The 27,136-nt window shown below is 43.6% G+C and overlaps 1 protein-coding gene and 1 long non-coding RNA gene across 6 annotated transcripts in view; one reads left to right on the top strand and one right to left on the bottom strand.

Moving 5' to 3' along the window:
• Positions 1 to 7,508: 7,508 nt before the first annotated feature.
• Positions 7,509 to 27,136, top strand: part of LOC138970656 (uncharacterized) — a 273,936-nt gene continuing 254,308 nt past the window's right edge. Inside the window, exon 1 of the long non-coding RNA XR_011457040.1 lies at positions 7,509 to 7,970. This is a non-coding gene — a long non-coding RNA (uncharacterized lncRNA). The remainder of the gene's footprint in view (positions 7,971 to 27,136) is intronic.
• Positions 18,212 to 27,136, bottom strand: part of LOC138970587 (uncharacterized) — a 32,662-nt gene continuing 23,737 nt past the window's right edge. For all 5 annotated transcript variants that reach the window (XM_070343061.1, XM_070343055.1, XM_070343072.1 and 2 more), the window contains one exon: positions 18,212 to 18,459. In XM_070343061.1, coding sequence (XP_070199162.1) covers positions 18,285 to 18,459 — 175 coding nt within the window. In that variant the 3' untranslated portion in view covers positions 18,212 to 18,284. The remainder of the gene's footprint in view (positions 18,460 to 27,136) is intronic.

The following is a 27,136-nucleotide window of genomic DNA, read 5'->3' as shown; positions in this document are numbered from 1 at the left end:
ACGCCTACGTACGTACGTGCATGCGTGTGTGCAAATGCGTGCGTGCGTCGTGAGTTTGTTTTTGGGTTTCTGTGTTTGTTTCTTCTTTTCACACTTAGGCGTACTGCTAAATCGTGACACACCTATCGACTGCACATTTTCAAGTGCTGGCTTTTCAGTTGGCAGCTGAATAAATAATCCATTTTCCTTCCTAGCTCATTGTAGGCCCAAGAGAAAACACAGACACCTAAAAGACCACCGTGTCTCTTTGATGGCGCACCGGTAGAAGAAAGCCTGTGGCGGATAATCCTACCTACACCGTTCAAGTGTCTGAATGTCCAGAACCTCAAACAAATAACCTTTCCCTTTGATGTGTTCCACGTGAGTTCCACTGCTGGTCAAACTTGCTATTTCAAAAGAAGAATTAACCGGATAATATCACATTTGCATGGTACAAATGAACATGAACGAGACTAGTGTTTCCTATAATTCCCCTGTTTAGAGACTCCTATGGAAAAACACGTAGGTGTTGAAATAAAATTAATCTGCTGTGATGACGCGTTTGTTATATACTCTCCCCTGAGAGAAGACTTGGCACCTGCTTAACTTGCAAATCGTTTGGTTTGTTTGTTTGTTGGCTAGCGGTTGGCTGGTTGGTTGGTTCGCTGGCTGGCTTGCGGGCAGATTGGCTGACTAGCTGACTGGTGTGCTGGCTCTCTCTCTCTCTCTCTCTCTCTCTCTCTCTCTCTCTCTCTTTCTCTCTCTCTCTCTCTCTCTCTCTCTCTCTCTCTCTCTCTCTCTCTCTCTCTCTCTCTCTCTCTCTCTCTCTCTCTCTCTCTCTCTCTCTCTCTCTCTCTCTCTCTCTCTCTCTCTCTCTCTCTCTCTCTCTCTCTCTCTCTCTCTCTCTCTCTCTCTCTCTCTCTCTCTCTCTCTCTCTCTCTCTCTCTCTCTCTCTCTCTCTCTCTCTCTCTCTCTCTCTCTCTCTCTCCAAAGCGAAAGTCCATATCAAACTCTCCACACACAGCGCGAGAATGTAGGTTCTAATCAAACTCTCCAAATACAACGAAAGAGTTATAAGTCCTACTCAAACTCTGCAAATGCAACGCAAGAATTTTAGTCCTAAACAAACTCTCCAAATACAACGCGAGAGTTTAAGTCCTATACAAGCTCTCCAATGAATGAAAAGATCTAAAAAAGTGGAAGCATCGTAGACGTTTTGATTGAGAAGGGGAGAAAGAAAATGGTAAAGAAACAATGAATGTGGTCACACAGAGAACGAGGTAAGGATAGAGAGGGAGCAAGTATGTCTGTGTGTCAGTGTGTGCGTTTGTTCGTCTGTCTGTCTCTATGTCTCTGTCTGTCTGTTTGTCTATCTGTCTCTGTTTGTCTGTACCTCGGAGAGAGCTACGTTCTCGTATTAACTTATTTTCATTCCTATATCTGACACAGACATCTTTTATAATGCAACAATCTCACTCAGGCTGGAAATGATGAACGTCACATTGCAGACTTACAGTAAATGTCACAGTTCATGATCAGACTCTATGGGAAGCAATACAAATGCACATCTCTTGGTCCCACTACTGCTACTGGCAAAGTACTTTTTAACAAATCAGTGTTAGCGTATGTTTATGTACTTCGCCGAAAAGAATGTGAGATTTTGAACACGCACGTAAGCACATACGCACGCACGCACACACACACACACACACACACACGCACACGCGCGCAGAATCGTACGTGCAAACAGTTCTCTGTACGCCTCCCGCCGCTTATCCTGGCCCTCCACCTTCCCCCGCTTTTACTGTATTGCACAATCACACATTTCAGCGTGGAAAGAAAAACAAACTCTCCGTCGCCTCATCAATAAACCATTCCCTTTCTATTGCACGCCTAAGCCTCGATGATTAATTACTGAACTAGGGGAGGGGGCTCGAATAAGTAGAACGTACCCATGCGATATTGCTGTACTGCACATATATTTGAAAGTTATACCGCGTTTCAACCAGTTAAAGTATACAGCATCAGGATCGACAACTCGGGTCGACAAAATTTATTCAGCCCTAAAGAAAACAACTTGTAAACTGCCAAATCAGCAAATTATTGTATATTATAATATGGTGCAATCCCAACGCCCCAAACTACAACAACAAACAACTAACATCAACCAGCTAAAGTAAACAGCATCAGGATCGACAACTCGGGTCGACCAAATATATTCAGCCCTAAAGAAAACAATTTGTGAACGGCCAAAGCAGCAAATTAATGTGCATATATATGGTGCAATCCCAACGCCCCAAACTACAACAAACAAGTGTCATATCACTTGCAGCCAGCAATGATCAGCTAAGTACCACGACAAACAAGTGTCATATCACTTGCAGCCAGCAATGATCAGCTAAGTACCACGACAAACAAGTGTACCATCACTTGCAGCCAGCAAGGATCAGCTAAGTACCACAACCAAGTGTCATATCACTTGTAGTCAGCAAGGATCAGCTAAGTAACACGACAAGCAAGTGTACTATCACTTGTAGCCAGCAATGATCAGAACAGTACCAATACAAGACAAGCAAGTGTACCTTCACTTGTAGCTAGCAATGAACAGCAAAGTACCAAGACAAGCAAGTGTACCATCACTCGTAGCCAGCAATGATCAGCAAAGTACCAAGACAAGCAAGTGTACCATCACTTGTAGCTAGCAATGAACAGCAAAGTACCAAGACAAGCAAGTGTACCTTCACTTGTAGCTAGCAATGAACAGCAAAGTACCAAGACAAGCAAGTGTACCATCACTTGTAGCTAGCAATGAACAGCAAAGTACCAAGACAAGCAAGTGTACCATCACTTGTAGCTAGCAATGAACAGCAAAGTACCAAGACAAGCAAGTGTACCATCACTTGTAGCCAGCAGTGATCAGCAAAGTACCACGACAAGCAAGTGTGCCATCAATTGCAGGCAGCAGTGATCAGCGCGTGGCACAAATTAATTCACTCTCTCTCTCTCTCTCTCTCTCTCTCTCTCTCTCTCTCTCTCTCTCTCTCTCTCTCTCTCTCTCTCTCTCTCTCTCTCTCTCTCTCTCTCTCTCTCTCTCTCTCTCTCTCTCTCTCTCTCTCTCTCTCTCTCTCTCTCTCTCTCTCTCTCTCTCTCTCTCTCTCTCTCTCTCTCTCTCTCTGAGCTTTCTTCTCTTCCCTCCAATGCAATCGACGCTGATTCTCTTGATTAATTAATTAGGTTGTCAAATTAAGCAGTCCGCGCCTCTTTCTATCTCTTATCAGATCGATCTTCGCCAAAAATTTACCGCCAACGCCGTGATTCTGGAAAGACTGGCAAACAAACGAACGCACACAAACGCCGCACACACACACACACACACACACACACACACGAACACTCACGCGCACGCCACGCAGGCACGCACGCACACACACACACACACACACACACACACACACACACACACACACACATAGATTTTTCTATTATTTTTTGTTTTCAGGAGAAACGCTGGGTCAACTCTGCTTAAATGAAACATTATACAGTCTTAGTTGCCATATATAACAATTTTTGTGTGATAACAGCTTTGGCTGTGGACAGAAACTAGTCCGTTTTAAGCGTCACATTTAGAGTGAACGCTGCCAAAAGTGTTAAAAAAAAAAAGCCTAACGGTTTTGTGGTTTATGTCTCTGCAACCGTTTAGATATCTGCAAGTTATCCAGAGAGAGTAAATACAGCGAATGAAACTGTTTTCAGCGTTCTAGCACCGTTAGTTTGTCAGAACAAGAGATGATCCATATTAGGAACCGGTCCATGTAAGGCAACCTTCCCCTAATACTAACACACACACACACACACACACACACACACACAGCGCTACCCCTCCTCCTGCCCAGCAGTCAAGACAATGCAGCACCTGGCATGGCCTTTGAAATTGACACAGACACATAATTGACAGGGTTCACTGGCAGGCGAAGATCAACAGACTGCACTGTGCTGTGCAATTAATGCAGTGCAGACGTGCACCTCGTTAAAGTTACACCGGCCACCAAAAGAACTGTTGCAACATCGTCCACACTTCAACGCCGAATAGCTGTATAAGCCGCATGCTCATGGTGGTTTATTTTTTTTAAAGACATACGATATCGATTTAAATAAAACAATCAAGGCGTCTCTTCTTGACCCTCTCTTTCGAAGTGAAATCTCTGACGTCAAAAGCCAAACAAAGTTCGAAAAGACGTGACATAACATGAATTATGGCGTCACGTAAACATTATGTCACTTCTTCTGCATGTCTCCCAAGGAACGTAAAAATGTGTAGCTAGGTGACTTCAACATAGCAGCAGTAGAAAATAAATCATAAGGCCACCGCCAGGCTGTGCATGTATCGGTTTCGTATACCATTAAGGAAATTCACAAGGTGGCTGTGTAATTGAATTTCCTTCGTTATAGTGCTTGAGCTGCAAGAAAGGTATTGCGTCCTTGTCGACTCTTTGGTTTAAACAAAATTTTATTCAGAATTTCTTCGCATGAACAGTTCGAAACACACAGCTAGGACACGCACTCAAGCAAATGCTTATATCACGTGACCAGAACAATACTAACTTACACACATTTTCGTAATGGTGGACATAACAACAATAAACCAGAAGAACAAATTGAAAGAATGGGGATGGGGAACTAAATAGGAACAAAAGAATCTACAGAAGAGAAAAAAGAAAAGGGAGGGGGAGGGGGAAGAAAGTACTAACAACCACAAGGGGAGACTAGGACGAAAGCGCATAGGAAGAGAGCATCAAGTCTAAGACATGCAACATGCAAATTCAAGTAAATGTAACAATTTTTTATGGAAGGCAGTAATTCGTTAACATATAAAATACGAGACAAACGATAATAATCATTACTTATACGCTGCTTATGTAATCAAATACGATAACACAGAGAGAGGCAGTGTGGAGGTACACATACGCCTGCCCACACACATATACACTATCAATGCGTGAACACATCCATCAAATCAGTCGACCAGATTAAACAATAAACGATTGAACAGACTCAAATTAATATCAATATGTTATTACGAACAGAATATTGCTCGCTACCTTTTAATAATATTTCCACGCGTCTGAAGTGAACAGGCAACGAATTGATTGTTGCCAGACGAGCATCTGCATACAAAATGCAGTTTAATAAATAATGTTCGGCTGTTTCATTTGGATCACCGCAATTGTCGACTCTTTGATGGGGCAACGTCATATTGTTCTTCTTCGTATGCGTTCATATGCTGTAACTCCCACGTCCACTCGTGTTTTTGTTTTAACGAGTACGACTCTGTGTGTGTGTGTGTGGGGGGGGGGGGGGTCCGGCCATTCAGGCAGCCATACTCCGTTTTTCGGGGAATACGTGCTTGGTATTTCCGTGTTTCTATAGTATAACCCACCGATCTCCTTTCCCGGGCATCTTTGGTTTTGTGCTTGCGTGTGCACACGCTAGCAGGTCTGCACGTAAGTTGAAATGCGAGATCGGAAAAATCTCCACTGTCCAGGCGCGGCCGGGATTCGAATACTTCTTCTTCTTCAGCGTTCCAGAATTTGTCTGGTTACGTGTGAGCTCGTTTGCCCATTTGGGTTCCCCACACTATACTCTGAGAGCATAGTCAGCTTCACTCCGCTTTCGTTGAGTAGGCATGCTGGGTATTTTCGTGTTTCCATAACCCACCGAACTCTGACATGGATTACAGGATCTTTTCCGTGCGCACTTGGTCTTGTGCTTGCGTGTACACACGAAGGGGGTTAAGTCACTAGCAGGTCTGCACATAAGTTGACCTGGGAGATCGGAAAAATCTTCACTCTTAACCCACCAGGCAGCAGCGACCGGGATTCGAACTCACGACCTCCCGATTAGGAGGCCGACGTCTTACCACCACGCCACTGCGCCCGTCATGATTCGAACACCAATACATGGAAGACCGGCGGCTTATCCATGACTATTGCGCCCGTCGGCTACGTCATAATTATAAGCGTTCGCTTGAGTTCGTGCCCTAGTTGTTTTTCTTTTTATTTCTCTATTATGATTCAGGTGACTTACAACCTTGTTCAAACAAACTCGGTTTCGATCCTTATCACCAGCATGAACTCTGTACCTTTAAAACTCAATTGGTATTGTGCACTGCAACGTGCAGACAGTCAAGTCAACACGCTTTGTGATGAGTGGTCTTAGCTTCCAAACGCCAATCCTTAAAGGCACAGTAAGCCTCACGTAAACCATCACAGATACTGTCAGGCTTTTACACACAGTACAAACATCCTTCCATTTGAACGCTCACCGAACGGGTACACATCCTGGCTGCTTTCCGTCGAGAGTGAGACATTTTCAAACAATTTATTTTCGTGGACCGTCTGATCTACAATCAGGCGCCTCGTTTTGGCGCTAGAACTATAACTTTTAAAATCTAATTAATAAAATGACAGCCTGTAATACAAACATTCTTAAATCATAAAAGATATCTTTTTCCATCAAGACAAGATCAGTACAATTCGAAGTTTTGAAAGTTTTAAAAAAGATAGCCCGGAAGCAGGTTCACGAAAGGTCGTGTCTCAATGCAGACGATTTTTCTGCATAGCGCTCGCTTTCTTTGAAGCCAGCCGCCGCCGACAAGTTCGTGTGACTCGCAGCCGTTTGTTGCGTTTTAGAATCAGAGGTACACAATAACGTGCTATTGCAGATACAGCCAGTCGCATTCAAATCACAAACTGACGACTAAATTGTAAAAAAAAAGGAACGTGGATCACACGGGTTCACGATGGCTCAGGGGTTAGATAAACCACGAAATCTGGTGTGTTGTTTACGCGAGATAAATAGCAATTCAAACGAACTGTTTTATTGAATGCTATTAAATGCTATTGCAAGTGTGTTCCATAAGGTTAGAACTGCTTTTTTCATTCGAAGATTTAAATCGTTTCGTAAACCATTTGAGACATACTGGGGCTTTAAGTGTATGAACAGAGCGCAGCGCTAAGGACACATGCAAGTTACACAAGAATACGCGAGCAAACGCTAAACTCTAATAGAATTAGACACAAGAAAAAAGGCCGCGCCGGGTGATCATTGGCCACCTGGGTTCTCTGCTTTAGTGTACACGACTGCAGTGAACTGCCATTGACTCCCTGGCTGTGAATTATCCTCAATTATCTCATTATTACGCAAATACAGTCGAACCTGCCCGGGCGGCCACCTCCCGATAACTAACACCTGCCCATTACGACCACCTCAACGAGGTGTGTTATTTTCTCCCATAAATCTCCTTTCCATCGCAACCACCTGTCAGTAACGACTGTTTTGATCAGTACGACTCCGAATAGAAATTGTTAGAAATGTCCAATTCTAATTTCTATTTTTTTCATTTTAATCGGCAAAATAATGAAAATTAGAGGTTACTTGTGTGACTAAAATTCCCTACTCAGTGGCAGATAGAGCACGTGCATACACAGGGCGGATTCGGGTTAGAAACCGATCGGGCGATTAAAGCCATATGTACTCGATGACTATACACGCTAATTGCTTTACCAACAGCTGGAGACAGACTAAATTAAGTTCCCTGCAAAATATTGTGGTCTAGGAGCCCTTAAAGCCATATGTACGCGCTCCCGTGTTTACAAAGTGTAGTTTGCCCATAATCGATGTCAAACGCACCATAAGACCATGTAATGACGATATGTCGCCATGCGCGGACCATATACATGCATTACAGCTTGTTTTAGAGTCTCAAAAACTTTGGATGTAAACAAAGACGCGGAGTTATTTCCCTTGCGTCAACGCTACCTCTGTTGGCAAATCTATAAATAGGACGATCCAGATCAAAATGAAAATTAACATATCTCAACATTGAAGGGGTCCTAGACCACAATATTTTGCAGGGAACTTAATTTAGCATGTCTCCAGCTGTTGGTAAAGCAATTAGCGTGTATAGTCATCGAGTACATATGGCTTTAAATGTTGAGATATTTGAATTTTTATTTTGATCTAGATGGTCCTATTTATAGATTTGGCAACACATGTAACGTTGATGCAAGGGAGAGAACACCGCGGCTTTGTTGACATCCTCACTTTTTCAGAGGCTAGAACAAGCTGTAATGCATGTATTATGGTCCGCGCATGGTGACGTATCGTCATTATATGGTCTTATGGTGCGTTTGACATCGATTGTGGGCAAACTACACTTTGTAAACACGGGAGTGCGTTAGTATGCCTTTAAGTGATTGCAGATGAAAAAAAAACCACTGAAGGAAAACAATCCTAACCTTCGATAATCGATTGAGTTTCTGGTGATCGATCTGCGCATTTGACAAGATTTTTTCGTGTTAACGTATTGGAAGTGATAAGAGAGAAAGAGAGAGAGACATATAGACATGCAGACAGACAGACAGATAGACAGACAGAAGAGATACAGACAGATAGACAGACAGAAGAGATACAGACAGACAGAGATGAGAGAGAGAGGGAGACGCTCGCACGCGTGCGCACACACACACACACACACACACCACCCACCCCCACCCCCCACACACACCACCCACCCCACACACACACTCACACACAACCCATACCTACCCCCTTTCCTGGAGGTTTGCATTATTCACACATGATTGCTCAAGCGAGCCGAGAGCACTCAAGGAGGACTGGCGACGGGGGACCGCGGGTTATTATAATTCCATCAGATGCAAGTACCCCAGGGGACCGCTGACAGGATGTAGGGCGCTACATCTATTGATTTCCCCACCATAACCCGCTCCACACATGGTGACACCCATCTTTTAAAGCTTATGGTGTTTGTGCTTAAAGTCCTTCCCGTGAAAAACCGTACTGCTCGTCACCGTATCACATTTGGCCAGGCTTTGACTTGCACCAAATGTGTATCACAAGACATAGGTGATGAATTCCATTATTTATTTGTCTGTGATTTTTTCAAAGAAGAAAGAGCTGAGTTGTTACCACCTTACTATTGGAAAAAACCTAATGCACTTAAATTTAAAAAGTTGTTTGCCACTAACAAAAAGAAATTGCTAAAGAATATTTTGGACTTTATTAATAGAATCTGTAACAGTTTTTCATAATCTTTTTAATTTTTATTTATTTATTATATTAGCATATATCATGATTGTATTGATTGTATTTATTGTTCAAAATGCCCCCAGGGGTTATGGACTAATAAAAAACTTGAAACTTGAAACTTGAAACTTAAGAACATCCCTCGGTGTCATGCCTACTGACCGAATGCCTACTGACCGAACCCACAGGTATATGATCTACAAGTTAGTATCCCCATTCAAAAACATGCAAGAGCCTAGCTAGTGACCTTATTAAGTTCACTGCGTTAATCTAGAACATAATCTGAAAAAAACCGTTTCCCTTTGACTTCTTCTACTTTCATATCAATCATCATGTCCCTTAGGTTCTTGATGTTTCCAAGACGTAATAAAACTCACATAGTCAGTTAGTTCCCTGCACACTTTCGCGGCAGGATGTCACACTGACTTATCTACATAGATCAGAATCTTATCAACACAGCACGCCTGCGTGCGATTTGTATCACATCACTTCCTTCATTGATACAAATCACATGGCAACATCGCCGTAATTTAAATCTAAATCGTTGGAAGAACGTGAGTCAGTTACAAAGCAGGAACAGATGTTACGTTGCTGTTAGTCCTTGCTGGACACTAATTATTTAAAGGTGACGATAGCTTCACCAGTCAAGATTTCCTATGTTGCTCATGTGACAACTTCGAACATAATGTAAGACAACAGAAAAGAAAAGGAACTTGAGCGTTTTGTTTGTTTGAATGACTGTTCGTTGTTTGGTGGGGTTTTTTCTTTTTTTTTTCTTCTGTTTTTTTGTCTGCTTGTTAGCGTGTTAGCTTTTTTTGTTTGCGTGATTGTTTGTTTGTTTCTTTGTTTGTTTCCAATGGGAATAATGATCATAGGTTGACCAACAACTAGGTGATATCAAGTTTGTCGACAAAATCCATCACATAAACAAATCCCAACGACGACACCCACAAGCACAACAGATCAACACCAAAAAGAAACACCAACACTTCCAGTGACATTTCAAGGGGGATGCTATCTCGCTAACTGCAGGCGCCATCCGGATTCATCGTGCGGCATAAATAATAAACTTACACAAGGACGTAACAGCTAGGAGGACGACAAGTGGCAGCCTCCGCACGTCCTGTGTCCAGCGGTAAAGAACGAAAAAAGAAAGAAAGGCGTATCCACCAAGAATAAATAGATATGTGTACAACGTCGAAGAGAGCAAGAATAAAGAAATATATGTCCAACGTGAGAGAAAGCTAGGATAATGGAATATTTATGTCGAACGTCAAAAAAAGCAAGAATACAAAAATATGTGCACTGTACATCGTCAAGGAAAGTAAAGACATATGTGTCCAACTCAGGGTTTTTTTTAAAAAGGGGAGAGAGAATTAAAATAGAGTTGCCCATCTTCAAATAAAGCAAAGAAATATGTGTCCAAAATAAATGTCATGTTTGTCATAAAAGAAGAATAGAGACATCTGCGTCCAACGTCAAAGAAAGTTCTGAAGAAGACGGGTAGGCGTGAAATTGAGATCCTTAAAGGCTGCCATATTCGTAGCGTTCATTAATTAATTCATATTGTTTACATGTGCCAATAATGTTATAAAACTGTACCTAAGGGGATACAATAACGATTGGCTGTAGCTTTCGAACACACACAAAAATATTTCAGTATTGCAAAGTGGTGTTGATAGTGTCGAATGTAAACAGAACAGTCTCAAACGCCATCTTTGGTTTACGAAACGTCACGAAGTGACGTCAACTTCGTGACGTCAACGGTCTAAAAATAGCCCAAGTCCTGGAGAACTGTTGCTAAACAATGCAATAAAGAATTAATTATTTCTCGTAATTGTTAAGGACTTCAAACCTAAAACTTTGCAGGAAGCTTAATTTATACATCCCCGCAACGATGGGAAAAGCCCTGGAAGTAATTAAACTAATTAAATAGGACTATATGTCAGCCTTTAAAAAAGGAAACAACAAAACAAAACAAAGACCCGTTACACTTTCGCGTGGGATCGTTCATGGGATTGTTTCTGCACCTAGCCGAAAATCAAGTCTCAAGAAGGTGCTCTGGCTCTACCAGCAACTTGTCTTTGGCACTACAAATCTCTCCTCCAATCACGCTCTGTTGAAAATTCCCAGTACCCACATGCCTATAATCAGTCGGAAGGAGCGGAGCCCCGAAACTGTCCCCAAACACGGAACGTGGATGTCGTTAAAAAAAAGTCAAGAAAATGGGATGACAGACTGATTTCTCCCGAGACTTGTGATGGATTCACGTCAACCACAGGGACAAGAACTGAGCGTCATTAATACCGCGGGCAGACAACTCCCCGGCTTCCTTGATGACGCTTGTAGCGGTATTTTTTGTCTCCCTTGGCGATTCCAGAACACACGCGAGGGTGGTCGCCTTTGACCGACAGAAGAGATTGTTGAAGCCTGGCCTCATAATACTGCGTTTTTCGGGAGAGTCTCAGGGAGGGAGATGGATGTATGTCGCGCAAAAGGTGGCGCGACCCTCCTACCGCTGGCTTTCCGTGCTCTGAGAGTCCAGCGTTGAGTGCTCAGAGGCAGAGACCGACTGATATAGAAAAGGAGGAAAGGGGAAAGGTAGAGAGAGAGAGAGAAGGGGAGGAGAGAGAAAAAGGGGGGGAGAGAGAGAGAGAGTGTGTGTGTGTGTGTGTGTGTGTGTGTGTGTGTGTATGTGTGTGTGTGCGTGCGTGCGTGCGTGCGTGCGCGTGTGTGTGTGTGCTTGAGCAGAATAAAACAAGGCCGCAGGCAGAACTGGCTAGTTCACCAGTCGCATCGTCAAAGAAAATTAACAGAAAAAAAAGAAAGAAAGAAAGAAAGAGAGAAAAAAATATATAGTTTGCCCACCTCGTGAACAAAATTACGCACGCGCTGACGTTAAACTGCCGCACATATCGAACCCTTTTTTTGTCACCGTAATCTGATCAAGTGCGTCTGGTGATTTACGAAGGGTGTAGCGGACCGACGTTGTTAAACTAGGCTTATCCAAAGCTTGAGAAAAATTAATTTTTTGAGAAATGAATTACAGTCCACAGAAAGACGAACCAACCACCAAGCAAGATTAGGCAGGTTAAAACGACGTCGTCTGTCTCGGAAGAGTACATCTAACACCACTGACCGGAAGAACACGAGCGCCGAATGCTTTTTTTGCATTGTTTCTTTGTTTCTTTTTTTTTAACATTTAGTCAAGTTTTGACTATATGTTTTAACATAGACCTGGAATCGAGACTAGGGTAGTGGTGTGTGTGTGTGTGTGTGTGTGTCAGTGTATGTGTGTGTGTGTGTGTGTGTGTGTGTGTGTGTGTGTGTGTGTGTGTGTGTGGAGCGATTCAGAGAAAACTATCGGACCGATCTTCATGAAACTTCCCATGAGAGTTCCTGGGTATGATATCCCCAGACTGTTTTTCTTTTTTTTTCGATAAATGTCTTCGATGACGTCATATCCGCCTTTTAGTGAAAGTTGAGGCGGCACTGTCACGCCCTCATATTTGATCAAATTCATTGAAATTTTGGTCTAGCAATCTTCGACGAAACCCGGACTTTGGTATTGCATTTCAGCGTGGAAGCTTAATAATTAAAATTTTAGCAATCGATCCAAAAATGAGTTCATCTTATTCTTTATCATTTTCTGATTCCAAAAACATATTGATATGTTATGTTTGGATTAAAAACAAGCTCAGAAAGTCTAAAAGAATACAGAAAAGCGCGCTTTCCTATTAAGCGCTGTACGCTACTGTGCTATACTGACTTGTCACTTCAAGCAAATGCGGGCCGCTACGTTTTGTACGTGAATGTCAGCGTTTTCAATCTCGGTCGCGGGTTATCTTTTTTTTTCGCGAAATTAATGCAGTGCGTTCAGTATCATTCTGTGAGTTTGACAGCTTGAATAAATGTATTAATTTCGCTTCACGCGACTTGTTATTAACTTACAAGACCAAAAACATTGATCGCTATAGATGACCAGCTATAGATATATAAAGCTAAAACAAACACCAATCGTATCAAGTCCGTCTTTGCAAGCTGTTGACGTCATATATCATCGCAGCTGTTTTGATAGCGACATTTACACCTCTGTCTTGTGTGCATGTAATTTCGCTGCACAATCATGTTAATGCACAAGGTACAGCCATTATGCAAGCTTTACTTTTTATTCAGCCACAGCAAACAGAAGAAAAACGTAGCAACATCAAACAAACAAAAACAAACACAAAAAGGCGTATGGGCTGAACAAATTATAAATAAAAAGAATACGATATGCAGATCTATGGAGGAAAAAAAGTCAAATATTCTGCTCCCTTATCGCAGTGGGAGGAAGATACTCTGGCATGTTATTTGCACACGAAGCGTGTAGAGTGCATGCTTACGACCCAAAAAGCTCTCTTTGTTAAAACGATAAAACACGTTGGGTTAGATCCGCACTCAAGCTAACAGCAAAATGGGTGTCATTAGACGGGTGTTTATAAAAACCATGCAAGGGAACATGCATAAAAGCAGTTCCAAGCTCAAGACGAATTTGCAAATAACGTCGACAAAACCGTCTCGTCAATTTGTAACAAATTGTGGAAGCAAAGACATTAAAGGGGTGGAAGTTTCATTTTCTTGTTTCTTCAAGGAATTGTCACGTCATGACTGAAATGATAGATCATACCGATTAACACTTTCTACACCACCTATTTTGACCAAGTTTGTTTTTGCCGAGACTAATTGTGCTGCAGCAGGTCACTCAGAATCGTAGTAACTGTGTAGAAACTGTGTATCAACACGCTGGAATGCAGGCGTTAGATCGACGTTACAGGAAGCGACTGAAGCTAACAGTCTGAGCTGATATATCCGTACCAGGTCAGATAGAGCCATAATTATGAGGCGGTACATATATATCTGTACCTGGGAGACAATGAGTTAAACAAACAAACACGTCTTTTTCTTATTTCTTGAAACAGTCAGGATGTTGATTTTTGGTACATGTCCTAGTAGAGAGATTACCGGATCCCAACACACACCAAAATGTTAGAGTTGTACGAAGCGTGGGGGCTCTTCGTGCACAAAGAGAAGCTTTCGATGAATCAGTTTCTTAACTGACACTATCGACATTAATTCATAAAATTTAAAAAAAACCCCAGTATGCACAGAAATAATCAGGATGTTGATTTTTGGTATGTGTCCAAGAGGAGGGCTGGCCAGATCTAAGACAGTGAGAGAAGGGTAGGACTGTGCCTTTAAAGTGGATCAAATTAACTGAGCTCAGTGTGAACTTTCTGAAGACGAGTTGTGACCGTGCATGTTGACTGTCAGGCTATCACTTTTTAACGACACTCGTTCGCTGCACAGATTACCAATGCTCTTTTAGCGACACGAGTATGTCCGGGTACATTTCAAGCTATTGCATTTGATACTTGTGTTTTTCCTCGCAAGAAGAATGATTTGAACGTGCTGTTTGGGCCTGAATTAAACGTTCCAAAATGTTAACCTTTCTTGTTTGTTTTTTTAATAAAAGGCGCACTAAGCCTCCCGTAAACCATCACAGATACTGTCAGGCTTTTACACACAGTACAAACACCCTTTTGTTTAAACACTCACTGCTTGAGAACATCCTAGCCCTAGGTGCCCTACGTAAAGAGCGAGCAATTTTCAAAGAATTAATTTTTGCGTGGCCAGCCGGATTGTTCAGTATCATAATCGGGCGCCTCCTTTTGGCGCTAGACCTAACTTTTAAAATCTAAATAATAAATCGACAGCTTGCTTGTTACACAAACATTCTTTAATCATAGAAGAATTCTTTTTTCATCAAGACAAGATGAGTACAATTCGAAGTTTTGAAAGTTTGAAAAAAGAAAAGCCCGGAAACGTGTCACGCAAAACGTCTTTCTCGTAGCAGACGACGGTTCTGCATAGCTCCAGTTCCTCTCAACGGACAAACGCCACCGCTCCAGTTCGTGTGACTCGCAGCCGTTTGTTGCGTTTTAGATTCAGAGGTACACAATAACGTGCTATTGCAGATAAGCTCACAGCGAGTCGCATTGAAATCACAAACTGACGACTAAATTGTGAGAAAAAAAGAAACTGGATCACACGGGTTCACGATGGCTCAGGGGTAAGATAAACCACGCAAAAATAAATTCTTTGAAAATTGCTCGCTCTTTACGGAGGGCACCTAGGATGTTCTCAAGCGGTGAGTGTTTAAATGAAAGGGTGTTTGTACTGTGTGTAAAAGCCTGACAGTGTCTGTGATGGTTTACGGGAGGCTGATTGTGCCTTTAAAGAATGATTCACAAGGTAATTCGTACAACTCGAATGTGAGAACAGGAATACCTGCGTGCGTGAGTGCGTGCGTCAATGTGTGTGTGTGTGTGTGTGTGTGTGTGTGTGTGTGTGTGTGTGTGTGTGTGTGTGTGTGTGTGTGTGTGTGTGTGTGTGTGTGTGTGTGTGTGTGTGTGTGTTTTTTATGTGGTGAGTGTGTTGTTTATTTTCCCTTTTCTTACTTTTAAGAGTTGAATGCAGCAACACTTTTTCTTTCGCAATCTCAAAGCATAAACAGTTGACACAAGCGCCTTGGGCAAGTTAAACTAAGTACTTTACGGGTTTTCATCTGCAACTGTTCTTACAAAGCGTGCACATGTTTTTCTAAAGAAATGTCGTATAGTGGTGCAACGGCGCATTTAAACTAAAATTGAAAATAATTGAAAATACGCGAAAAGGAAAAGTAGTTTGTAGAATGGGCGTTCGTGTATATGGCTATTGAGGTAAGGACGGCTCACATACTCAAGTCGTTTCCAGTTACAATAACACTAGTTTAAACACACAGTCTGTCTGTCTGTCTGTCTGCCTGTCTCTGTCTGTCTATCTGTCTATCTGTCTGTCTGTCTGTCTGTCTCTCTCTCTCTCTCTCTCTCTCTCTCTCTCTCTCTCTCTCTCTCTCTCTCTCTCTCTCTCTCTCTCCACGACCCCAAAAATGTCCCAACCAGCTCTATTCAAACAAACTGTTTCCAAACAAAACAACTCTTCTATTCAGTGACCGCAGCTTTAAACCCTGTCATATCCCAAAGGGCGACACATTTAAACTTCGGCATTTCCCGGCAGATTTGTAATGGATGAGTGTGATAAAGGATGACAAGAAAACAGCCGACAGCTTCATAAAAACTGCACGAACATGGCATAATTCAAGCTGCTGCTGCAGCGAGCTTTTTGTGTTGTCCCTTGTGGATTGAGCACAGCGCCGGACCATTGGTGACCTCATGACTTGTGCCCATGGCGTGAAACCCCTTGTGATATTAACAAAAAGCATTTTTACAGAGTTTTGTTTTCTTGTATGATTTTTCGGTGCGTTGTTTCCCCTTTCTTTTTTTTCTTTTTTTATCGCATTAACAAAATAAGCCTTTTCGCAGTTTTTGTTGGTGTGTGTCCATGGTTATTCAGCGCGTGCTCTTTTTCTTGTGTTTTTTTGCTGACTCAGTTGTTTGTTTTTTGTGTTTTTGTGTGTTTTTTGGTCGCCGTTGACTATAGTGTTGATGTTGTGGCGGTAAGGGTGGCTCGTGCGCATTTGTGTTGCTTGTAGAGATGGTGTTTGTAGTTTTATTGGTGGTAGTGGCGGTGGTGGAGGGCATGCATGTGTGTTGCAGTGATTCAGTAGTAATAGTACATGTAGTAAAAGTAGTAGTAGTAGCAGCAACAGAAGCAAACAGAAGCAGCAGCAGTTTCTCCTCCAATGTCAAAACCAGTTAATAACATAATTACACCTCATGCAAGCAAAAACACAATACGATAGCCGGGAATGTACACCTTGCATACCCTCAATATGCATAAGTCACGTGCCGGCGGATCTCTTTTCCCTGCCGGCGCCACCTACCGGAAAGCACGAAGGGCCGTAACTCCAGCAGGACACTCATTTCATCATCATTACTTTCTGTCTTCTCCCTGATTACCGGCTCAGTCCCCAAGAGACTCTATTCCACGCTGAAACGAGATGAGTTTTCGACAGGCTGGTAAAAATGAATCTGACTAAAGGGAGATAAGAATTTCGGGAGCATTACCTCCCTTGAGGAAATTCCAAGGTCGTTTGTGCCACAGACAAAATAAAAGCGAGAAGCCTAGCTATCCTCTAAGGGGGAAGAGAGTGGGACAAATTACAAATTATTTTAGAAATGGTCTTAATTGCTTTTGGGAATTGGAGAATGGGAAACAAAACTTGGTTAAAATACCGATCCGAGGTTTGAAACTGAAATGGGAAACATTACAGACGAGATGCACAACCACACCGTTTTGAGTGCAAAACAATCAGCTTGCTTTTGATTTACGATTATGCCCCGTTTTTCCCCGTAATTCACTCTTAATTCCGTTCATTTGTTTCCGTCGCTTTTGGGCTTAAAATGCGCATTGTTTCCTCAGAGGATACATGTGTCAGGCATCCTGTCTTCTCGTCTGATTTACTCTCAAGATTTCCAATTTGTAAGCCGGCCGTGCTGGAAAAAAACGCTGGTTGGACAAAAAAGCAGAACAGAAGATAAAGACGGAAATGTGTTACAGTTGAACACCCCCCCCCCCTTTTTTTTTGTAGGACCTTTCTCTCTCTCTCTCTCTCTCTCTCTCTCTCTCTCTCTCTCTCTCTCTCTCTCTCTCTCTCTCTCTCTATCTCTCTCTATCTCTCTCTAAATAAACTTGATTGGTATGTTTCTTTGTATACAGTTGTTCATTATCGGAATTATGGTTTATTGTGACAAAATCACGAAGATTTGGCTCTGTAATACATTGTTTTGCTGAGCTAATGTATTGTTGGGTTACTTTCCGTTTATCTTCATTGCTTTACACCCAATTTTGAACACTACCTTATGATCTACAATGCTTCTACATAATGCGCTTCATGTACATAAACTTATATGTTCTACCATTAATGTTTTTATGTAACCTTTTTTTTTCCCTAGTCATAGTTATAGTAAAATAGTTTAGTCCCTCTTTAGGGCGAGGGCCAGATGCAAAAAAGCATACCTATGGTTATTCTTGTCACCTTCGAAAAATAAAGATTTGTCATTGTCTTTCTGTCTCCGAGTCTCTCGCTCTCTGTCTCTCTCTCTGTCTCTCTCTCTGTCTCTCTCTCTCTCTCTCTCTCTCTCTCTCTCTCTCTCTCTCTCTCTCTCTCTCTCTCTCTCTCTGCTGTCAGTTCTTCTTCTTCTTGTCGATCACACTAGTTATATTGTCAGCCCGGACAGCGAGACGAATGATGCCGTCTTCTCCAGGTCTTCCTTTCCTCCGTACAGCTTGCAGTGGAGGGAGACTGCAGTTGGCCACACGGTTTTTCTCAGACTCTCAAGGATGGTGCATCGCTGGAGGATGTGTTCAGTGGTCTGGTCCTCTAGTCCACAGCTGCTGTCAGTAAAATGGATCATGCGAGACAGCAGCTCACAGGTCCGAAAGGAATTACCCATTCCCTCAGCTATGGATACTCAGCCCTCATCCTCCACCCCCGGATAAAAACAACAAGTCGCGTGAAGCGATATAAAGACATTTAGTCAAGATCAACACCACAAACCAATCATCGCCGAGACTACATTCAGATAGTCTCGGCTAACCATACCGAAGACCGAGACGGGTCACGCTCGCCTCCGCGAAACACGCGTCCGTAGTATACTTACTGAACGTATTTCCTTTCATTCTGAGCACAATTTTAGAGTAAACATGACATTTCTATATATTTTTGAATTCAGGAAAAGATGAAGAATACAACGCAATCAATTTCAAATCTGTTTGCGAAATATCGATTTTATATGACAACTTTAATGAGCAAACTCATTAATTAATTCTTAAGCCTCCAAGCTGAAATGCAATACCAAAGTCCGGGCTTCGTCGACGATTACTTGACCCAAATTTCAACCAATTTGGTTGAAAAATGAGAGCATGACAGTGCCGCCTCAACTTTCACAAAAAGCGGGATATGACGTCATCAAAGACATTTATCAAAAAAATGAAAAACACTGGTGGGGATATTATACTCAGGAACTCTCATGTAAAGTTTCATGAAAATCGGTCCGGTAATTTTCTCTAAATCGCTGTACACACACACACACATACACACACACACACACACACACACACACACACACACACACACACACACACACACACACACACATACACACACACACACACACATGTATACATGCATACATACACTAGATGAATACCCGCTTCGCCGGGTATCCGGCTTCGAAACTTGACGAAATGTAAAAAGGGGGGAGCCTCTCTGCTGTCTCTTCTCACATCTTTCAACATGTTTCATCCCTGATGCTCCATGTAAGCGGTCCCTCTGTGTGTGCTTTCAATTACCAACTTGCAAAGAACTAGCAGCGCACGTTTGTAAAGCAACACGGGAAGCGAGAAAGCGTCCGAAAAATAGTCGGTATGGGAACAGCATCCTGCGCTTGATCGCCGCTTTGTGCAACCGACACTCAGATTTGCCCAGCAGCTTTATCGGCCTTGGGTTGAAGAGATCTTCCTTGCCATGCAAACAATCATGTAACCAATCAAATCTATGTCTAGGGTTTTCCTTTCGCAAAGGGCGGCATTTTCCACTTGGTCACATACGCCCACCCCCTCCCAAAAATATCAAAAGCCCGACTGCTGTCTGAACTGGATAAATAAGCGGTAAAGTGGAGGGGGTCGGGTGGGGGGGATGGGGACGTTGTTAAGATACGGAGTTTAATACACAAGCGGAATTCCCCGGATAATTTGGCTTGATGGGGGTGTATACACTCTCCAAATCCCCTGGTCTCGGAATTTAGAATTCAGTGGCAGCGTCAATGCGCACAGAGAAACATCATCCCAGCCCCCGAACTAGTACCGATAATCGCTTCCTAAAGACACTTCCAATAACCGACTGTATTAGTCTTTGGTACATACACCTCACCCAGCCCCCGAACTAGCAAATGCTTCCCCAAAACACTTTTTATAATCGACTGTATTGGCCTTTCGTACAGACACCTCCCACCACCCCCCCCCCTACAAGGGAAGCTACTGGAAGGGTACCTATCATGTGTCAGAGAGTACAAACTCTCAGACCATCGGAAACCATTGCCACGGTAACGTCATCCTGACCTCAGGTCAAAATGAGTTCGGCTCATTCTCTCCCTGACAGGATGCCTTGAGTTTCCTTGTCCGGCAAGGAAACCGATTTTTTTTACATATTTAGAGCTTTTTGTAATGTGTTATGGATGTAAGCAGATTCGCGATCGTCGATAATGATTTTTCATGGTGTTTTGTAATTTTTAAATTACAGAGGAATTTTTATTTTAGACAGTTTCAAGCGAGCTATTTTTCGCGGATGTATTTTACTGTGCAAACAACTCTAAATATGGCATAAGTGTCACGTGATAATCAACCGTTTGGTTTCGGCTCTCGCTGGAGCAGACGATTTTTTTGACAGTGATGCAACCATATATTACGGTCTCCTTCCGGCAGCAGTCCCAAAATTTCGACTTGTTTTGACCTTAGAACGATGTCTTTATCATAACTGTGAAGAACAGAACGGAGATCACTGTCGAAGTCGGCCAATCTGCAATAATTTTCGTCTCGCGAACACTGCTCGGGAACAACATATGGGAGATCACTCTGTATTCTGGTTTGGATAGATTCGCGCAGGACTTTCGCGTCCGGTCAGAGAGACAACTGGCGATAGCCGTGGAGCGAGGATTATCAGAATGCAGTAACGTAAGCAAAACTGCCGATCTCGTTTCTTGAGTTTGGCACTATTTCTTTATGATACAGGAAGACTTGTTTTGTGAATGTGAAAGTATGCAAAAGCTCTTTGTGGAAAATGTTGCGCAATTTTGCTGATTGAAAATGTTGCTGTCAGCTCTTTATCTCACGTTTATCCAGCTGTCACCGCTCGAGATAGGCAGTTTGCAACTTTTAAATAAAATGAGAGGCAGATTGTTCAGAAACCAAACCAAAGAAAAATTTTTGCGTTTTTCTCAAAACATAAAAAAATGACATTTGGCAATTACCTTAAGAGCGTGACGAAATGCTTCCCCCAAAAACACTTTTTATAATCGACTGCACTGGTCTTTCGTACAGACACCTCACACAAATCCCCAACTAGCAAACGCTCCAAATGTAAAGAGACCTCTTCCAACCATCTGTTGCGGCCATTCGTAAAAAAAGGGTTTTTTTCTGACCCACAACCAAGCAAGCGCTTCATGGCGACTCTTCTGCCAAGTGATTGTATCGGCCGGGTCTCGGTACAAAGCAATCTCATCTTCGCCTGCACACCAGCAAGAGCTCTGTGGGAACCTCTCACAGCACAAACTTATCAGAGGTTTCAAAAGACGCCCAACACACTTACACCATCGCAAGAATAACCGGCAAGGGTGATAACAAGGGGGGGGGGGGTCCCACCTCCTTCCCCCCAATGAAAAGTAAAGAGCGGGCCATCGTTTTCTTGTTCGGCAGGCGACAAGTACCAGTGGTGATTTCACCCTTCAGAAATCAATACATCGCTGCCCTGCACTTAGCCCCCTTCGTGAGGAGGGGGGGGGGGGGGCAGGAGGATGGAGAGAAGGAAGAGGAGGGAGCAAGCATGTAGAAAAAGTTGTGAGGGTAATAAGAATGGATGGTGAAACAACGGCTGTTTCGTTGATGATGAGGGGGAGGATGAGAGATATAGGATGGACACGAAGGGAGGAAAAGGTGTCAGGGTGATAAGAATGGATGGTGAAAGAAAGGCTGTTTCGTTGATGAGGTTTTGGCGCCTCTGACTTTTGTCATCATCGTTTCGTCACGACACTGTCGACTGCGTTTAAATGCAGCAACGGTTGGAAGATGGAGGTGACATCTTGTCCAAAAATTGATTAGGTTGCCTCCGTTTTCGAAACAAAGGCTATTTCGCTGTTAAGGTTTGGCGCTCCTGACTACTGTCATCATCGTATAGTGGCTGCAGTGTCGACTGCATTAAACTACTACACACTCTTCTTTTTGAAAAATAAGACGCGGTTTCTGTGGTAAAATTCTGATTGAAAATTGACCTTATTATACTGAGTTCCTGTAGGAGACCAATAATATTGATGAACTGTTTGCTGCCTCGCCGCAGTCATGTGAAATCTATCTTAAAACGGACAAAGTTGACTTTACTTTGTAGACACAAAACTGACAAACTTGACTTGATTTTGGAGCTAGAACACTGAACATCTTGACTTCGTTTTTGGACACAGAGGTTATTTTAACAAATAGTGTTTATCTCAAATCTTTTTGAAAATTGTCAGTCTCCATTTCGGAGACAGGAACTAATTCGCTGATAACGTTATAGTCCCTCAGAGTCGTCATCCCATGGCGTTAACCGTCGACACTGGAAGATAAAACCTCTGCCAGAAAAGGATTTCACAGACATTCAAAGGACAACCCAAAGTTTAATACATTGATTTTTTTTTAAATGTGGAATTACAAGCCGATTTTAGTAATGCCCTCTTGGCTCCATTAACACTTGTTGTTGCCATCCCTTCAATCTCTGCTTCGAACGCTTGAAAGTAATGTAACCGTTTGTAGGAAACACAGTCTTGTGTTATACCACGAAACTAGCGTTTCGAATGAACAAATATCAACACTGAAATATCACACTCGTTCCGATCAAACGCAGAAAAAATCTGCAGACGACATTGACAAATGTACGAAGATATATGTAACGTTACTTAGATCTTAGGAACAAGCTTTAAGCTGTGGCTCTTTGCGCTCCATCGCTACAACTACATGAATGCGGGATTGCATGATGCACAGGTGTCATCCCAACTGGCCGCATCCCAGCCTGCCACATCCCACCCTGCCGCACCCAACCTGCCGCATCCCAGCCTGCCGCACCCCAACCTGCCGCATCCCAGCCTACCGCACCCCACCCTGCCGCATCCCAGCCTGCCGCAATGTAGATTTACATTTCGTCCCCTCAGAGCACTAACTGTTTAACTCGAAAAACCTGGTTTTTAGAAAACATCACTTGAAGTTTTTGATAAGGCTGCATATTTATAAATGAATGGATAAAATCACACGATATTTTGTCTACAAAATGATTACAACGATGAAAAGTTCCTCCGTTGTTTTCAGGCGTGTATGTTATCCGAAAGGCAAGACATTTGTTGATTTAAAAAGATAAACAGTTATTGCATACCATTTTTTGTTCAGACTATTTCTGCAACAACTGCAGTGGTTCATTCAATGTCGACTTGTTGCATCAAAATATGCTCGTTTTTTGTTACAATATGTAGGACAACAACTGTTCAAACAACAATATGCACTTGTGAGCGGTTGAAAGAATTGAATGTTTAAAAAAAAAAGTTGTCAGTACAGTGTTGTTGCACGAAAGATAGTGTGCTATATGATAACGTTCAGTCACCAAAACACCAACCTGCGTGCCTATTGATGCAAACATTCAGTTTCATTAGCTGTTTTTATATTTTATCAAGTTTACAACAAATATTTTCAGATACACCCATTAATCAAACGTAAATCGATATTGCGGCATGCTGGGATGCGGCAGGTTGCGGTGCGGCAGGCTGGGATGCGGCAGATTGGGGTGCGGCAGGCTGGGATGCGGCAGGTTGGGGTGCGGCAGGCTGGGATGCGGCAGGGTGGGGTGCGGCAGGGTGGGATGCGGCAGGGTGGGGTGCGGCAGGCTGGGATGCGGCAGGTTGCGGTGCGGCAGGCTGGGATGCGGCAGGTTGGGTGCGGCAGGCTGGGATGCGGCAGGGTGGGGTGCGGCAGGCTGGGATGCGGCAGGTTGGGGTGCGGCAGGCTGGGATGCGGCAGGTTGGGTGCGGCAGGATGGGATGTGGCAGGCTGGGATGCGGCAGGTTGGGATGCCGCCGATGCACAACATTGGAATAAACCGTTGACACCAAATGGACGTGGGCTCTTGCAACCCGATGAGCAAACCCAGCACGCAAGGTTTGTGTCCAAGCAGACTCAGTGAGAAAATGTACGTGGGGTCTGGTAGCTCAGTTCCAAGAGCTCAGAACTTGTGTTCCTAGGGTCACGGGTTCGATTCCAGGCCGGGACGGACACGGGTTAACTTCACGTGATGACTTGGAGACGGCACCCCCGTGGCACATAAAAGACCTCGGGCATTCTGTCGGAAGTCCTGGGGGCTGATTACACCAAAGCACGCACACGCCTTGGTAGTCCGACTCTATTTGATGAAAGCTTTCCACTGGGCTGAAGCGATCCGAATTTTTCAGCAATGGGATGATAAACTAATGGGGTGATAAAGTAATGAAACTGGGGGGGGGGGCGGGGAGGGAGCTATGACAGCTCTTGATTCCTGCCACCATTCAATGAGCTTGGGGGGGGAAGTTCGGAGGGCCGGGGGAAGCATCATCTTATCTCCGTTTGGCAGGACCCTCAGGATGGAAATGAAGTCTGGGAGCTTCTATAAGGGGACCAAGAGGACTTGAGCCTTCCTTCCCTCTCTGTCCCCCCCCCCCCCCCCCCAACCCTTCGATCACTCCCTCACCTCCTCAACCCTCTCCCTCCATCCGATATAAAGGTTGACGCGGCGCCCTCGCGTGTTTATTTCTCTCCAAAGAACGAATGTGTGCCCGGCGGCGTCTTATTCCTTTCAAAATTAACTATACCACAAACTGTATGTGTGTCCGAGGAAACATTGATCCAACGCTGTCTGATGTGAGGGGAGTGCCGAGAAGAGGAATCAGAAGGAGTTGCAGGGTGCATGATTTCTTCGATTTCCTTGAATTTCACCACGCACTTGTTGAGTTGCTGCTATCGTAAATCAGTGTGCAAGATTTTTTTGCGAGAGCGAGTAAAGCAGATACAAACGGGGACTAAAATATAGAATCAGATAAAACAACGAGAGGTTGATAGAGGTTGAGAGGTTGAGAGAGGTTGGGAGAGAGAGAGAGAGAGAGAGAGAGAGAGAGAGAGAGAGAGAGAGAGAGAGAGAGAGAGAGAGAGAGAGAGAGAGAGAGTGTGAAACAGAGACAGAGAGATAGAGTGTGAAACAGAGACAGAGAGATAGAGAGACAGAGAGAGACAGAGACTAAAATATAAAATCAGATAGAACAACGAGAGGTTGAGAGAGGTAGAGAGGTTGAGAGAGAGAGAGAGAGAGAGAGAGAGAGAGAGAGAGAGAGCGAGAGAGCGAGCCAGACAGACAGACAGAGAGAGAGACACAGACAGACAGACAGAGTGAGGCAGACAGAGCAAGACAGAGATTGGGAGATAAAGATACAGAGGCATAATGGGAGAGGGAAAGGCAGACAGAGAAATACAGAAAGAAAGAGAGAGGGAGAGACAGACAGAGACAGACAGACACAAAAAGAGAGGGAGAGACAGGGGGGGGGGGGGGGCAGGAGGGAGGGAAAGATTCCTGGAAGACAAACTAGCAGACAGACATAGAGGCAGGCAGGCAGCCAGGCAGAAGTTTGTGTTAATAGCGCTTTTCACAGCAATCCTATGATCAATTCAACAATACACTCTTACAACTGAAAATTATCGACTAACACTATAACGGTAACGTAATCGGGCTTCTATCGCCTTGTTTCCCTGCTCTGCTCTAAATGAGATGCCAGAAAATGACGCGTCGTTAACGACACAAACTTCCAATACAGTTTGAGAATGGACGATGTTTGGAACTAACTGTCGGATTTGTATGGTTTGTGAAAGAGTGAATACTCTTGCTTTTACTGAGGCAAACTTTATCACGTGACAATATAGGCAATCAATAGCGAGGGGTGTGTCTGCACACGTGTACAATGTGTTCGAGCTCAGTAGGTGTGTGCGTGCGTCAGTGCGGCGCTGTGAGCAAGAATCGATACAGTATAACGTGTGTATGGTCTCTGTAAAGAAATCTGTTCAAGAGTTTCGTGACAATAGCAGTATCAAATGTCCCTTTGACGACAAAGCCACGCCATGATCACATTGTCAGTGAGCAGTCAAACACAGTCACGTTTAAGCCCTGGATCCTTTGCTTTGTACAGCAAATAGAAGACTAGTAATAATAGTGTGTGTGAGTGTGTGTGTATGTGTGTATGTGTGTGTGTGTGTGTGTGTGTGTGTGTGTGTGTGTGTGTGTGTGTGTGTGTGTGTGTGTGTGTATGTATGTGTGTGTGTGTTTGTGTTTTTGTTTTTGTGTGTGTGTGTGTGTGTGAGTGTGGGTGCGTGTTTGTTTGGTTGTTTGCTTAACGCCCAGCCGACCACGAAGGGCCATATCAGGGCGGTGCTGCTTTGACATATAACGTGCGCCACACACAAGACAGAAGTCGTAGCACAGGCTTCATGTCTCACCCAGTCACATTATTCTGACACCGGACCAACCAGTCCTAGCACTAACCCCATAATGCCAGACGCCAGGCGGAGCAGCCACTAGATAGCCAATTTTAAAGTCTTAGGTAGGACCCGGCCGGGGTTCGAACCCACGACCTCCCGATCACGGGGCGGACGCCTTACCACTAGGCCAACCGTGCCGGTGCGTGTGTGTTCGTGTGTGTGTGCGTGTGTTTGTGTGTGTGTGTGTGTGTGTGTGTGTGTGTGTGTGTGTGTGTGGGTGCGTGTGTGTGCGTGTGTGTGTGTGTGTGTGTGTGTGTGTGTGTGTGTGTGTGTGTGCGTACGTGCATGCGTGTGTGTGCATGCATACGTGGGTTGGTGTTAGTTTGTGGAAAGGGGTGTGAGCTCTTCTCCTGCCTTCTTTTTCCTACCACCCAAACACCCACCCGCCCAGTGCCATGTGCACGTGCCTCAAACATTGATAAAAGTTTTCATCCAATGTCCAATGTCGACAGAAAAGCTTGTACCTATGAACTTCTCAAAAGACCGATTACCATCTATTCGAATTGGTCTTGTGACCCTCTGCAAAAACACTTCTGACAAACAACCCATTTCTCCTTACAAATATAGATGTTCGATGCTGGAAGATGAAAGTTAACGTTGTTGTACATGTACACATATTAGCGTTGTTTGTTCTTTTTACATTTAGTCAAGTTTTGACTAAATGATTTAACATAGACGGGGAATCGAGACGAGGGTGGCGGTGTATGTACGTGTGTGTGTA

The sequence above is a fragment of the Littorina saxatilis genome, linkage group LG1 (assembly GCF_037325665.1).
Source record: "Littorina saxatilis isolate snail1 linkage group LG1, US_GU_Lsax_2.0, whole genome shotgun sequence".
In the NCBI taxonomy this organism is placed as follows: domain Eukaryota; kingdom Metazoa; phylum Mollusca; class Gastropoda; order Littorinimorpha; family Littorinidae; genus Littorina; species Littorina saxatilis.
The sequence above is the reverse complement of the archived record's forward strand: the minus strand, read 5'-3'. Positions and strand labels throughout refer to the sequence as shown.